Source organism: Rattus norvegicus, chromosome X (assembly GCF_036323735.1).
Source record: "Rattus norvegicus strain BN/NHsdMcwi chromosome X, GRCr8, whole genome shotgun sequence".
NCBI lineage: Eukaryota > Metazoa > Chordata > Mammalia > Rodentia > Muridae > Rattus > Rattus norvegicus.
The window spans coordinates 2584132-2598274 of NC_086039.1; the positions used below are offsets into that span (position 1 = coordinate 2584132).

General features: G+C 38.5%; 1 protein-coding gene across 1 annotated transcript; it reads right to left on the reverse strand.

Annotated features, from left to right (window-relative positions):
• Positions 1 to 5143: 5143 nt before the first annotated feature.
• Positions 5144 to 13427, reverse strand: LOC134484002 (rho GTPase-activating protein 20-like). Its single transcript, XM_063280360.1, has 6 exons — positions 13288 to 13427; positions 11863 to 12047; positions 10493 to 10642; positions 7380 to 7421; positions 6670 to 6764; positions 5144 to 5230 (listed from the first exon to the last, which is right to left on the reverse strand). Coding segments are annotated over exons 2-6 (438 nt in total). The 5' UTR covers positions 12012 to 12047; positions 13288 to 13427; the 3' UTR covers positions 5144 to 5228.
• Positions 13428 to 14143: the final 716 nt, after the last annotated feature.

Genomic DNA, 14143 nt, shown 5'->3' on the forward strand with positions numbered 1-14143 from the left:
ATGAAACCATCTGGGTTAAGAAACAGTGCAGTTTTCTGTTTTCTCTGAATCTGTGGAATAATCAAAATCATAATTTTCACAATGATTTTACATTGTACTACTATAATGCTTGCTTAAGTGTGCTACATATTTCTAATCATTTAAAAATGATGTCATGTCAAAGATGAAGATGGGTGATGTGTCACCAAATGTCCATATTTAATTATTCTCTTGGTGTGTCTGAGATTTGTTCCTTAAATAAACCTAGGGCATATTCAAGATATTAGATAGGATCCTGACTATGGAATATAAGAATAAGTTAGTCATTCAAAACTCTAATTGAGTGTATTTTATTTAGAATAGACTCAGAACAATAATAAAGGTCATCAAGGAGAATTTTCAAGGAAGGAGATACAGAACAAGGTGATTTAATGGCAGAAAAGAAAATGACGCGTGCGCGCACACACACACACACACACACACACACACAAGTTTAAGTGGAAAAAGGGTGAGAGGGCAGTTAATAGAATCAAGGATAACTAATACTAACTTTAGTTTGAAAAATAATACATTTAAGACATATTAATATATAAACTTCCTAAAATAAACATTCAAATACCAAAAAATCAAGGTTAAATATTTTACAGTGTCATTTTCTAAGGATGGTCCTCTAGACGAACCAACTTAACAAATAAAAATCTTAGTGCTAGAAATGGGTTACCTTTTAAAGAGTTGTTTGACTATGAATTCCCACAACCCCATCAACAATAGGTCATTGCATTGATCTTGCTTCTCATCTAGTCTTTGATGTTTAGAATCTAACACTGGAGCTGTTATATGCTTGACTCACAGAAATAGAAAAATCATTCTTATAGTCTCCTAGTCATTAACAGGGCTAGATTGTGGTAAATATGCTTCCAGAGGAGAAAATAATCAGACTTGCACAGTTATAATCTTGTGAGCTACAATGTGGTTTGGAAAGGCATTAGGAGTTCAACAATAGTGGCAAGACTGACATGGGTCTTATCAATAACTTTGCAAAATGTGTTTAATATCCAATTGACTAGATGAAACCCATACCAGATCACTTTTGATATATATATATATGTATATATATATATACATATATATATATGTATATATATATATCAGAGGCCGTGAGTGAAAAAGCAACCACTGTTAATCTGCTAAATGTACACAGTTTCAAACTAACCCTGAATTATGTATACTCATACTCATAGATCAACCTTTGTCAGAGATGCTTCTTTTTTGGCAGTAGATAGTGTTTAACACAGAGACCTACCAGAGATAAACGTGCAAAGAGTAAGAGTCTTTGAAATACTAGCCATAAATGTCAACTACTTTTCTATGTGCAATACAGAAGTTAGCACATGGAAACTCTGAACAATTATTGACACATGTACTATAACCTTACAAATTAAAGTTTCCAGATAAGGTCTCTTCAAGGATGATGGAGGTAGTGATGAAGTTCCTTGTTTAAATGAAGAGTTATTGGCAATTGATAGTTAACAAAAGAGTAAGAATCAATAATATTCAATGGTGTAGCTATTTATAGATGGACCATTCTTCATGAGAGGGCTCCAAACCCAAAAGTATATGGGCAATAAAATTAGGTTTGACATTTTCATGTTTTAAAGGAGAAAAGAGCACATAAGTTGGGTTGGTTAATAAACGGGTGTGGATTTTAGAAAAGTTAGGAGGGTGGCATTCAGTGTGATGAAATACATTGGACAAAAATTTCAAAGAATTTAAAAAGTGTTTATATCTAAGTAGTCATTTTAAATTACTGATGGTTATACAAAGTATATAGTGCATTCCATTGCTTAGTGTGTCATATTATTTTGTCATCTGGGTTGATCCTAAAATTGAATTTATAAATTAATTGGTTTAGCTCAATGTATTTGTCTGCTATAGGAGTTTTCTGGTGCAGTCTTTAAGGGTCTTGTTTATATAGAATCATATCCTTACTTGTGTTCCTTTTACCTCCTTCAGTTACCTTATTGCTCTAGCTAAGACTTCAAACACGACATTGAACAGTAATTGATGAAACTTTTCTTGCTGTCCTCAGCCCTTCTCCTAACATACCTCCATCCTGCTGAGTTAAAATTAATAAAACAGAAGTAAAATAAGTTTAAAAGTTAGTCGTTTCTTTGATTTCTTCACTCAGGGTGATTGTTTCTAGTTCCATCCACTTACCTGAAAATGTCATAATTTTGTTTTTCTTGACACCTGAATAGGAGATGATGGTGAGCAGAATGCATTGTGTACATGTATGAAATTGTTAAGGGATATATTATTAAAGATAAAAAAATTATCTGGGCTGTAGTTTTATTATAAAGGATTCTATATATAATTTACCCAAAGCACATATCTTATCTCCTCTTTCGAGGTTCCCACAACTTGTTTTTACATCCTCTAACCTTTACAATTTGCATTTACATATTTTCTTAGATTCTCACAATTTTAGACCTTCATTCTTGATGAGTTGATGAGTAGGAAAAGCTGGGAGTTGTATAGTGGAGGTGGGTTGGTTTGCTGAAATACATTTCAGATTTGGGTTAGATTATACACAAAGGTCTTACTTACCTGCAGGGGTGAGAGCCAGGTAAGCAGATTTGATATTAAAGTGCATTCTGTGCTGTGGGTAGTTAAAGATGCGCTGTGTTGAAGCAGGTATTATAGGATAGTTGGGCTTAACAACGAGTGGATAACAGAGATGGAATAATGGGTTTGTGGTCTATGCAGCTGGTAAAGGGTGGAAGGGTTGGGTTTGGGAGTTGAGATGTAGGCAGAATGGTCTTTAAGCTCTTTAAATGTAACAGGAGATTAGAATGAAGAGGTAGCATACCATATAATGAGATTGCCTAAACAAGTGGCCAGAAGGCAAGAGGGGTTTGAGGAATTTGGAGAGTTGAGTGTTCAAATGGAGGCTCTGGTGCTTTGAAAGAAAATAGTCCCCTTAAGGCTCATAGGCAACAGGAGGTGTGGCCGTGTTGGAATAGGTGTGGCCTTCATTGAAGAAGTACATCTCGGCTCACTTCCTGCAGAACTCTCAATTCCTTCTCCAGCACCATGTCTGCCTGAACTCTGTCACCTTTCTTGCCATGATAGATAAACCATCCCTCTGAAACTTTAAGCCAGATCCATCCAACTACATGTTTTCCTTTATAAGAGTTGCTGTGGGACATGAAGCTTAAGAAGAACAACAACCAAAGTGCAGATGCTTCAGTCCTTCTTAAAAGGGGGGACAAAAATATTCATAGCAGGGGATATGAAGACAAATTTTGGAGCAGAGATGGAAGGAATGGCCATTCAAAGCCTGCCCTACATGGGTATACAGCCCATATACATATACATATATATACATATATACATGTATACATGTATGATATATACATATATACATACATATATATAGACACACACACACACATATATATGTTTATGTATATATATATATATATATATATATATATATATATATATATCCACCAAAACTATAAAGCTAAGAAGTGTATGCTGACAGGAACCGGATATAGATCTCTCATGAGAGACAGTGCCAGAGCATGTCAAATACAGAGACGAATGCTAGCAACAAACCATTGAACTGAGAACGGGATCCTCATTGGAGAAATTAGAGAAAGGATTGAAAGAGCTGAAGGGGCTTGCAACCCCATAAGAAAAAGAATGCCAACCAACCAGAGTTCCTAGGGACTAAACCACTACCCAGAGAACACATGGACAGACCCATGGCTCCAGCTGCATATGTAGCAGAGGATGGCCTTGTTGGACACCAATGGGAGGAGAAACACTTGGTCCTGGCAAAGCTCGACTCCCTAGTATAGAGGAATGTCAGAGTGGGAGGCAGAAAGTAGGGGTGGTTGGAAAGGGGGTACACTCTTATAGAAGAAGGGGATGGAGACAGAATAGGGGACTTATGGGCAGGAAACTGGGAAAGGGAATAACATTTGAAATATAAAAAAAAATCCAATAAAAAAAGTTGTCATTTCACAGCAATAAAATGCTAAGACTGGAGCTAAGAAAAGGAGAAATAAGGATGCTGAAGTGCCTTGGGAGCTTTTTTGGAGTAGAAGTCAAAATCTGTGCCAACTTTGGAAAGAATATCTCTTCCTAGTAAAAGAATGGGGCAGGAGGTACAAGCAGCAAGCTTCATGAACTATCTGAGCAGGGAGCTCCAGAGGTGAGCTCTAGCAGGAAGCTCCTAGAGCAGTGCAGCCAGGGACTCCATGGGGGGACTTCTAGAGTTGTGTTGCCATAGCAGTGACAGTGGAGATTTTGATGACCAATGAAACATGAGGCAAGAAACAAAGTATAAGGGGAATGCTTGGAGCTGAGGTAAAAATAAAAATAAAAAGGGCAGAAACAAAGGTATTTATGGAAAGGGAAGGCAGAAAGGAGGAGGGGTATCTTCCATGATTCCTTGCCCATTACAATTGTAAAGGTTGTCTTTTATTTTATTTTATTTCCTTTTAATGTAGGGAGTTTAAGGGACATTTTTGAGCTAGGTGTGAGTCTGAGTCTTTAGAAGACATCGCAGAGGCATATTAGTCAAGATGGAGTGAATATTTTTGCTAATGGTGACTGGGAGACAAAGTGAGTAGTCAAGGGCATCATCCCTCATGGTCTAGAGTGGCCAATATGGAGGTACCTGTGAGGGAAGGATCATCATCCAAGCTCTGTCACCAAGAGGGTGACATAATAGTCTGAAGAGAAATCCAGGGACCTTTGAGAGGATTTTTGGATAGTTAAAGGCAGACACTGAATTCCAGAAGTATAGCCCCCAAACGTGAAAGGAAAACATCAAGCCAAACTGAGAGGAATGGGCTTGGGAGCCATCTGAGGGAGTCCACAGGAGCTGCTGAAGGTCAAAGTCAGGTGTGTGCTTCCCATTCCCAGAACACAGATTGGGACGCCAGATGCTCAAGGGTCATTACCCAATGTTCTACAGAAGGTTTTGGATGGCTAGTAAGGGGAAAGTCACCAGTTAGCCTCTGTTGGGTGAAGGGAGCAGGCACTAGATGATCTGGAAAGTGCAGAACTGATCAGGGTCCTGTCACAATCTGAGTCATGTCACCAAATTTGGGGGTTCCAGAGTTGGCACAAAACACAACCAGACAGCAAATTCTCAACACAAATAATATTTTATTTATCCTGGAGGGAATAAATGGGAGTCTTCCTCTGGATTGGGCAAAGACAGCAGCAGATGTCTCTGTAGGTGTGATTTTTAAGGAGATAAAGGAAAAGTCTAGATTAGGATAAATTGATCAGTCTTTATCTCTGCCTTTCTGTGTGTCTGGCCTTAGCTCCCTCTATGCCCACCTGTCTGTGTGTGTCTACCTCCTCCCGTGTGTGTGTGTGTGTGTGTGTGTGTGTGTGTGTGTGTGTGTGTGTGAGAGAGAGAGAGAGAGAGAGAGAGAGAGAGACAGAGACAGAGAGAGAGAGAGAGAGAGAGAGAGAGAGAATCTTAGTGCTAAGGATTATTTCTATAAATGTACTATATCCCAAGCAAATGCTCTTTACAAAAATGTCACCTGAGCCACCTGACACTGATTTCACATTACTAACTGTGGCCCAAGAATAAAAGAAGTATCAAAGAATTCAAGAGCAGAGGTGATATCTTGTGTAAAAGCAATCAGTAAGTAGTCCATCTTAGACATATGCTCAGAATGTGGATAGAGGAGTTTTCTCTGGCTGAGATCAGGAATTAGCAGGTATAGAATCCTTCACCAAGCCTGTTGACTAAGGTTAGATCCCTCAACAAATTTGGACAGAAAGGTCAATCCAAAGTGTGCTCTAATATCCACAGATGCCTTGGCACAGGCATGAACACACACATACACACACACACAGACATACACACACATACCTGCACACAGACAGACAAGCACACACAGAGAGACACATACACATATACACACACACATATACATGTACACAGACAGACATAGACACATACAGGCACACAGACACACAGACATACATGCACACAGACAGACATATACACATAGACACACACATGTACACACACAGACACACACATGCACACACATGCACACACAGACACACACACACACGTGCACAGACACATTCTCAAATGGTAGTTATATAATAAGTTATCCTTATATTTAAGAGGAGATGAGAATAAAGAGCTATCATTATGCACCTGACTTATGTACAATGTACAGAGAGTCAGAGAGAAAGAAATAGCAGAAGAAAAGGTAAAACTGAAAAATGTCACCAACTACGTAAATATGTATAATTAATAGTATATAGTAGTCTCCCTATCTCATAACTCCTGCATATTTATAATTATACTTGAATAAAAATAAGACATATTTAATTTGTAAATTAAATTTAGAACAGTTTATAATAATTTAAATTTAATATGAACTACTTACTTTTTTAGAACTGCAGCTAACTCAATTTATTCTTCCTTCATTCTTCCTAGTCCTTTTCACATATATGCATGCATGACATACACATCTACATTTTCCACACAGTAGTGTCTGAAATCTATCTCCCTCCCTTTCTCCTGCTTCTTCTTTTGCCTCTCTCCCCTACTCTACCACCCTTCATTCCCCCATTCTTATACATTCTGTTGACCTTGCTCCCCTAGTCAAGAACCCTAACTGTCTTCTTTGGCCTTACAGGCGCATGCGCTGGTGCAGCGTTGGATGTCCTCTGTGACCATCTGCAGTGCAGCACTCTTACTCTCGCCATTCATCTTGGCCTCATTGATGTATCTGCTCAAAAGCAACACAAACACACAGAACAATGAGAGGAAGCAATTAGTAGCTCACTGTCAAATGAATCATTGCTAACATTTTCGTCTCTTTTCTTGTGAATGGAAGTGTGTAAACTCAGTGATGAAGTGTGGATTGAGAAGTATGCCAAGAATATTTCATCAAAAAAGACGTGGTTCGGAAGGCAGGGCATGGCTATGCGATGTGAGCTTAAGAAGCAAATCCCAACACCAGAAGTTTGCTCTTCATGGAAAGAACCAAAAGCCTTCCTAATTTCTAGGGCGGAAAGCATCACATGTTTTGAGTTTGCATGATAGAGTAACTCTGCTGGAAGGAATGATATATGTCCGTGGAGAACTGCTTACTCTAATGTGTAGACTGAAGAGAAAACAATGATCTTGTCAACCAGAACTCCTCAAGTAATAGATAAAATGTATGTTTTAACTAGAGAACAGATAGCAGCAACCAGGCTTTACATCTAGTAAAGCCACACCGGGGGGAGGGATGCATCTGACAATTTTACTAAGAAATGGTGCACTTTTCTGGGGTCACTGGTGTGCAGAGACTGCCATTCCTTTATCACTAAGGAATTAATATATGAACATTAGAAAATACCTTTGGAGGAAAAACCACCACCATTTTTTCTGTTCCTTGGTACTGTAATTTAAAAAGTGAGAAAAAATTAGAATGTGGGAAATATTTATGCTAAGATGTTTAAAATAAACATAAAAATATTATAAGTCAGTTTTTACCAATGAGGTACAGGTGTAATTTGTGTCTTCTACAAAATTGGGCTTTCATTGACCAATTCTTTAACTGGTGTCCTAATATGATAGAAAGTTCACTACTGTGAAGGCCGATTGGGAGTTTAAAGACCGGACTGTAACTATGAAACAAGAGCCTTGTTGATGTCTGGGCAATCAACTGCCCTAAGCTTTAGTTTCCTGTGTATAAATGTGTAATTAAGGCTTACAGTGTCCAAACAGCTTGAGGCTGGGTTTATATGAAGTCATGTCCCTATTCACATTAAATCACATGCAAAGCAATTGACATTTGGAGAAATCACAAGCTATTTTTAAAGAAGACCGATAAAGGAAAAAAAAGAATCCTGTGACTTATTTTCTTATGCAGACTACAGAATTTGTAATATGTGACTTTAGTTCTCACGAAAACAGGCTTTCATTTCCGAGAGTCTCATAACGAACAATTCATTTAGCGCTAACTCCTAACAAGCCCTCTGCTTCTTCATGTAGCATTTAGAACTGTAATTAAAAGAGCCAAGTATTCACCATCATTTCTGACACTTAATGAAATTGCATGTAGCTTGAGTGTTTCCATCAAGCGACATCGGTCACATTCGCAGCATTATTTCATGGAAGAACGCGCTTTTCTTATCCAAACAGCAAATCCTGGCTCATACACCAGGGGGCGTTTTCCTTTCCTTCTATTCTTCTTTCTTCTTTCTTCTTTCTTCTTCTTTCTTCTTTCTTCTTCTTTCTTCTTTCTTCTTTCTTCTTTCTTCTTTCTTCTTTCTTCTTCTTTCTTCTTTCTTCCTTCTTCTTCTTCTTCTTCTTCTTCTTCTTCTTCTTCTTCTTCTTCTTCTTCTTCTTCTTCTTCTTCTTCTTCTTCTTCTTCTTCTTCTTCTTCTCCTTCTCCTTCTTCTCCTTCTTCTCCTTCTTCTCCTTCTCCTTCTTTCTTCTTCTTTCTTCTTCTTCTCTTCTTCTTCTTCTTCTTCTTCTTCTCTTCTTCTTCTTCTTCTTCTCTTCTTCTTCTTCTTCTTCTTCTCTTCTTCTTCTTCCTCTCTTCTTCTTCTTCTCCTCCTCCTCTTCCTCCTCCTCCTCCTCCTCTTCTTCTTCTTTTTTTCCCATCTTTATTAACTTGAGTATTTCTTATTTACATTTTGATTGTTATTCCCCTTCCCGGTTTCCGGGCCAACATCCCTCTAACCCTTCTCCCTCCCCTTCTATATGGGCTTCCCATCCTCGTCCTCCCTTCATTACCGCCCTCCCCCCAACAATCACGTTCACTGGGGGTTCAGTCTTGGCAGGAACAAGGGCTTCCCCTTCCACTGGTGCTCTTACTAGGATATTCATTGCTACCTATGAGGTCAGATTCCAGGGCCAGTCCATGTATAGTCTTTAGGTAGTGGTTTAGTCCCCGGAAACTCTGGTTGGTTGGCATTGTTGTTCATATGGGGTCTCGAGCCCCTTCACGCTCTTCCAGTCCTTTGTTTCAATATTTGTGATATTTCCATCTTTTAGAAAATTATGATTCATGCTTTTAACAACATTGATGCACAGATTTTTTTTAATCTGGGTGCTACACCCAGGACTGAGGCTACAGTCACATGGAAATTCATTGTAACTTCCCATGGAATCATGGGCAGCTTCTTCCTCCAAGGAGTGGCAATTTACTGAGTCTACCATTAACTGCTCCCACACTTCCTACCGGTATTGTGTTTGTAACCAGCTACATTAGAAACGCTGGAAATTCCTATGGCCCTAACCTACATATAGACCTGCATAGCACATTTAGTAACATGGAATTATAAAACAGACATAGCTGAAGCCTCAGAGGCATTTGGTGGTTTGCATGCCTAAAAATTCCTAGGACACATTTAACTGAATGCTAATTATATTCTAAATTGTGTAGGAATAATTTCAAATTTTACCTCCTTCATTAAAAAAGCTTCATAGAAATGCTCTCAAGAAAGATTTCATATATCCTTAATTAAAAATACTTCCTCTCCTATGCAGCCTGGGACAAGTGGCAATAATGGATTATCTACAATGAGTTAGCCAATGGGTTTTTAGAAAGTAGATATTAGGAGAATGACAAGCATAAACTTCTTTCTGAAATGCTGTGGAAATGGATACCCTATGTCATTTACAGAGTCACAAACTATGCAAAGTTCAGTAAACACAGAGGTATCTTTGCTAGCTGGTTTGGCTCTGTGGTGATGCTGGAGGTTTGGGTGGAGGAAGGAGGGGAGGAGGATACCACGTGCACACGAAGAACTCTTTATGTAAATAACAAATATAAAAGCTGATGTGTGCTTGAAACACAGAGTTGGGTAGAGTTAGCAAGTCAGTTTGCATCCAAAAGACCCACTCAGGAGGTTCAGGGTGCCCAGCCAGAATCCCTTTCCTCAGTCTACCTAAGGATGCATGCAGAAAAACTCAACAAAGCCCAGCACTTGGGAATGTAATTATTTTCTTAATTCAATACTATTCTTTAGAAAAATCCATTTGGGAATAAACATAAATTTGTAAAACTAACCTGGACTTCCCAACATCACTGGAAAAGAAAGATTAAACTCATGTAGCTTTAGAGCTCCCATAATAGCAGACCACTGTGAGATGAGGACCATGGAGTAAATCCATGCAGCCCACAACCTTTACAGCACCTTAGCAGCCCCCACCTTTCACACCTTGTACAACTGTTTTCAAACTCCGCTGATAAAAATATAAGGAATCTCTCCCAGCCTGCCCACTGTTGATCCATTTATACACATTAATATGCAAAAACCAGCATCGTGGGAGGTAGAGGGGAAACAAGTGTCAACACAGGCCAGGAAAACTCAACAGTTTATACACAATCGCCTAAAAACAGATTCTTTAAAAAAAAACAAAAAACTATAGGTTCCTTGTTTGCTAAAGAGTGTGAAGCTGACCCTGGATTTCCACAGCCTGCAGCTTGTTAATGCAGGTCCAAGCTTTAGGTCTTACCAGAAGGTGGCCACGAAATTTTCCATGGGCCAGCAAAGGAAGATGGACTTGGAGGCAGTCCTGTTGTCTCCTCCCACAAGGTCTGCATAGTCACAAATCCAGAGGTAACTCAGTGGGATGATATATTTTATCTTAAACTTCTTCTTGTGTCTAGGAAGGGAATCAAACAGCTCTATTAGCTTGCTTTGCAATGTAGGTGGAACTGCTCACGGCAATACCACTCTTCCTCTTCAGAGCAGAGGGCCACCCATCCGTCTCTATCATCCAGGCACAGCTCATCTGAAGGTAGATGGCTCTCAACAAAGCTTGCAGCTAGGAAAGTTTATATCACATTCAAACTAAATATACTTTTCCATCACCACAAAAAGCCAGAGATTGTCTGGTATTTTACAACATAAAAGTGTTTAAGATTACTGTACTGTGTATTTTTAAAAGGTGAAGATTTTAGACTCCACATGTGTGAGGCTAGACATTCCACGTCAGCAATTCTCCTCATTATTTCCCGAAGGTCTATGATGTCCTCCTTTCTTATAAGCCAAACCACGAAAGTTATATAAAAGCAAGAGACAGCTGTCCCATCCCATAACAATTCTGAGCAGCAGCCACATGCTAGGAAATATTTCATATATTCTAAGGTCATTGAATGCTGCATTCCTCAAATAACTGCACAAACTCATCTTCTCCAGACCTACTTTGCAGTTGAGGCAACTCTGAAAGCAGTCAATAAACTAGAGAATGGTCTAGACCGTGACCTAGGCTGCCCAACTGCCAGCCGCAGCTCGATATGGCCAGGGCCCTGCGGTTCTCACCCACTTCTCACAGCATCTGCTGACATGAATTCTGTGGAGTAAGTCTGCAATCTTTCTCTACTTCCTTTTCTTTCCTTGCCAGAGCTGTTACCTTTTATACTGGATTTAGTCTTTGTTTTGAGAGCAAATGGAGAAATTACATGACTTTATTACAAGTGGAGTGACATGCGGCCTTTACGTCTATGTAGCATACATTTATCAAGAGGGTACATGCATCAAGAGGGTACCTGTCAGTCATATTTAGCGATATTTAATTTGGAGAAAAAATGTTTTTATACAGGTAATGAGTTCCTTAAACTTGGAATTTCCCTCAATCAGCCAGAAATGTGATGGGATTATTGGCATGTGCCAACATGCCTGGCGCTTTCTTTATTCTTGATCGTATTCTCCACAGGAGTGGACAGCAAAATAGACCTTTCACTAATTCTTATTTAAGAAGCAGGGACAAATTGCTTGCCAGAAAAAGAAAACAAAAAAAAAAACCCTTTATATTATTGTACAGTTATGGACTGGTGAAATGGTCACCTTTCCCAAGGAGAAAAGGATTACATAAACACATACATATTATTAGACACAACCAAAAGATCATTCAACAAGAAGAGATGGCGCTTCTTTTTCCTCCAGCCTCTTCTGAATTCCACGGGCCCTTCGAGCAGCAAGCTTCCACGTACGCCATGAAATAGTGTCGCTTTCTCACCGTGGGTTTCCATGTGAGGAGAAAGCTTTTTCCTGGTACAGGCCAAACACTAACAGAACAGATAATCAGTAGATAGTTTATGGAATACATTTTACATGATAAATGTAAAGGTTGACATGAAATTAAAACAGTCTCAATTGTTAAAGCCAATCTCCACTACTGTGTGTGCGTGTGTGTGCGTGCGTGTGTGTGTGTGTGTGTGTGTGTGTGTGTGTGTGTGTGTATTGAATGGAGGTGAATAGAAATAAAATAAAATTAGATCAATGTATCAAAATGCCATAATGAAACTCATTACTGAGAAGATCTTTCTGTCTATACAGTGTGTCTTTAAATCTCCAAACCCTGGTGATGGTGATATAGTAGATTTTGAAGTCTGAAAACTCATGTGTTTACTGACCTATTAATATTTAAATTAAAAAATTAGGAAGATCTACTAAATTTCACATGAAGCCTGACTTTGAATTATTACTGATTTAAATGGTCTGACACATTGAATGGGGTTAAATAACAAAATAAGCTTTATATATCAAAAAATACTACAGTAAAATCCATTACTTTGTCTATTGTCTTAAGTAAGTTTAAAGGAAATAAAATCAAGATCGTGGAGGGTTTTTTTTCTAATTTATATCTATAAACTCAATATTTACATGAACAAAGGTTTACTCTGCCCAATCACAAGCCATAGCTTTCAAAGGAGACAGATAGAGGCAGTAGTTTTTATAAGTTAAGTTACGAATAACCAGTGAAAGTAAAGGTAAAGGGGGACATCTGTACACATGTAAGACATTGGTAGGGTGATTGTGAAATAGTTCTAATTTGTTTTCAGGTTATTTGACAACACAGATAAGTAACCATTACAGGAAATTCAATTCTATCCAGATTTTGAAAACAGATGTTATGAAAAATCAAGTAACATTTGAAACATCAAACTATTTCTGGAAACAGAAGACATCTTAATATATTTCTTGAAATTTGATCTTTTGTCAACCAGAGTCTATTGTCACAATAAGGAAAACTACTAGATAGGAAAGAACATAAAACTGCTCTCATAACTCAGATGTTCCCCTAGATATTTATCTGACTTGTAGCCCTGAGCATGTCTCCCTAACAGAATAAATGTTGCCTTCTTGAGTTGAACAGCACTGAACATTATAAACAGGAGTTACATTTCATGAGGCCAGTGGTGATGTTAAGAATTAGTTCACGTGCTCTGAAGGAAACAAATAAAAACACTTCCTTAAACCACCAGGTTCTCCTCAGGTTGAAAATGGGTGTTGAAAGGAGAATACCTTCACAGGGATCCTGGACCGGGTAGTCTTTCAAAGGACTTGAAACTCTACTTCTTCCTTGGCACTAAACATCAAAGACAACTACAGCAGTTGGCAGACCAACTGCTGAAGTGTGAGAGTTCTGCAGGAGTCATGGTGACAGACCAAAGTGATGTCATGGTTCTAAGCCTCATGTTGTAACTGAAAAGGCGTCACATTTATTTCATTTCCATTGAATTTTGGCTTAATAAAAATTATGTTTGAGAAATTTTGAGATTCACAGTAGTCAAAGGAGTAGCACAGATTCTCTCAATGTTTATAGTGATTCAAATCAATAGTAAACCTTATCTCCAAACTCTAGTGCAGTCTCGTAATCCGGTACAGATTATAGTGTGGTAATCCCTGTTGTGATGGCTAGAATGGTAAGTGATGTTTGATTAAATGATTTGACACCTGGTAAGAGCAGTTTTGATAATGTCAGGTCACAGTGAACTGTCACCTTTCAAATGGGAGCTTCTGAGAGAGCACCCAATGAGATGGGAAGTCAAGCAGAGTAGGAGACTAGTCTTTATCTCTGAAAATGATAAAGCTTAACACAAGATCCAGAAGAAAAGAAACCTTATTCAATTCAAAGGGGTCCCATTCCCAAGTGCTACCATCCTTTAATATTGCCTCATTGGGGCCTAAACATTATCAATGAGTCCATGGGAACAAACCGTATCTGATTACAGGCCCAGAATGTTAATTCTGATACTAATAAGATAGGATGTTCACACTACAGCGAAAATGCTCTATTTCTGTACAGTCATAAAGGTTGACCTTTTGATATTGACCATGCTTTTAATCACCAGTACATGTTTATTCATTCTTCTTTTCT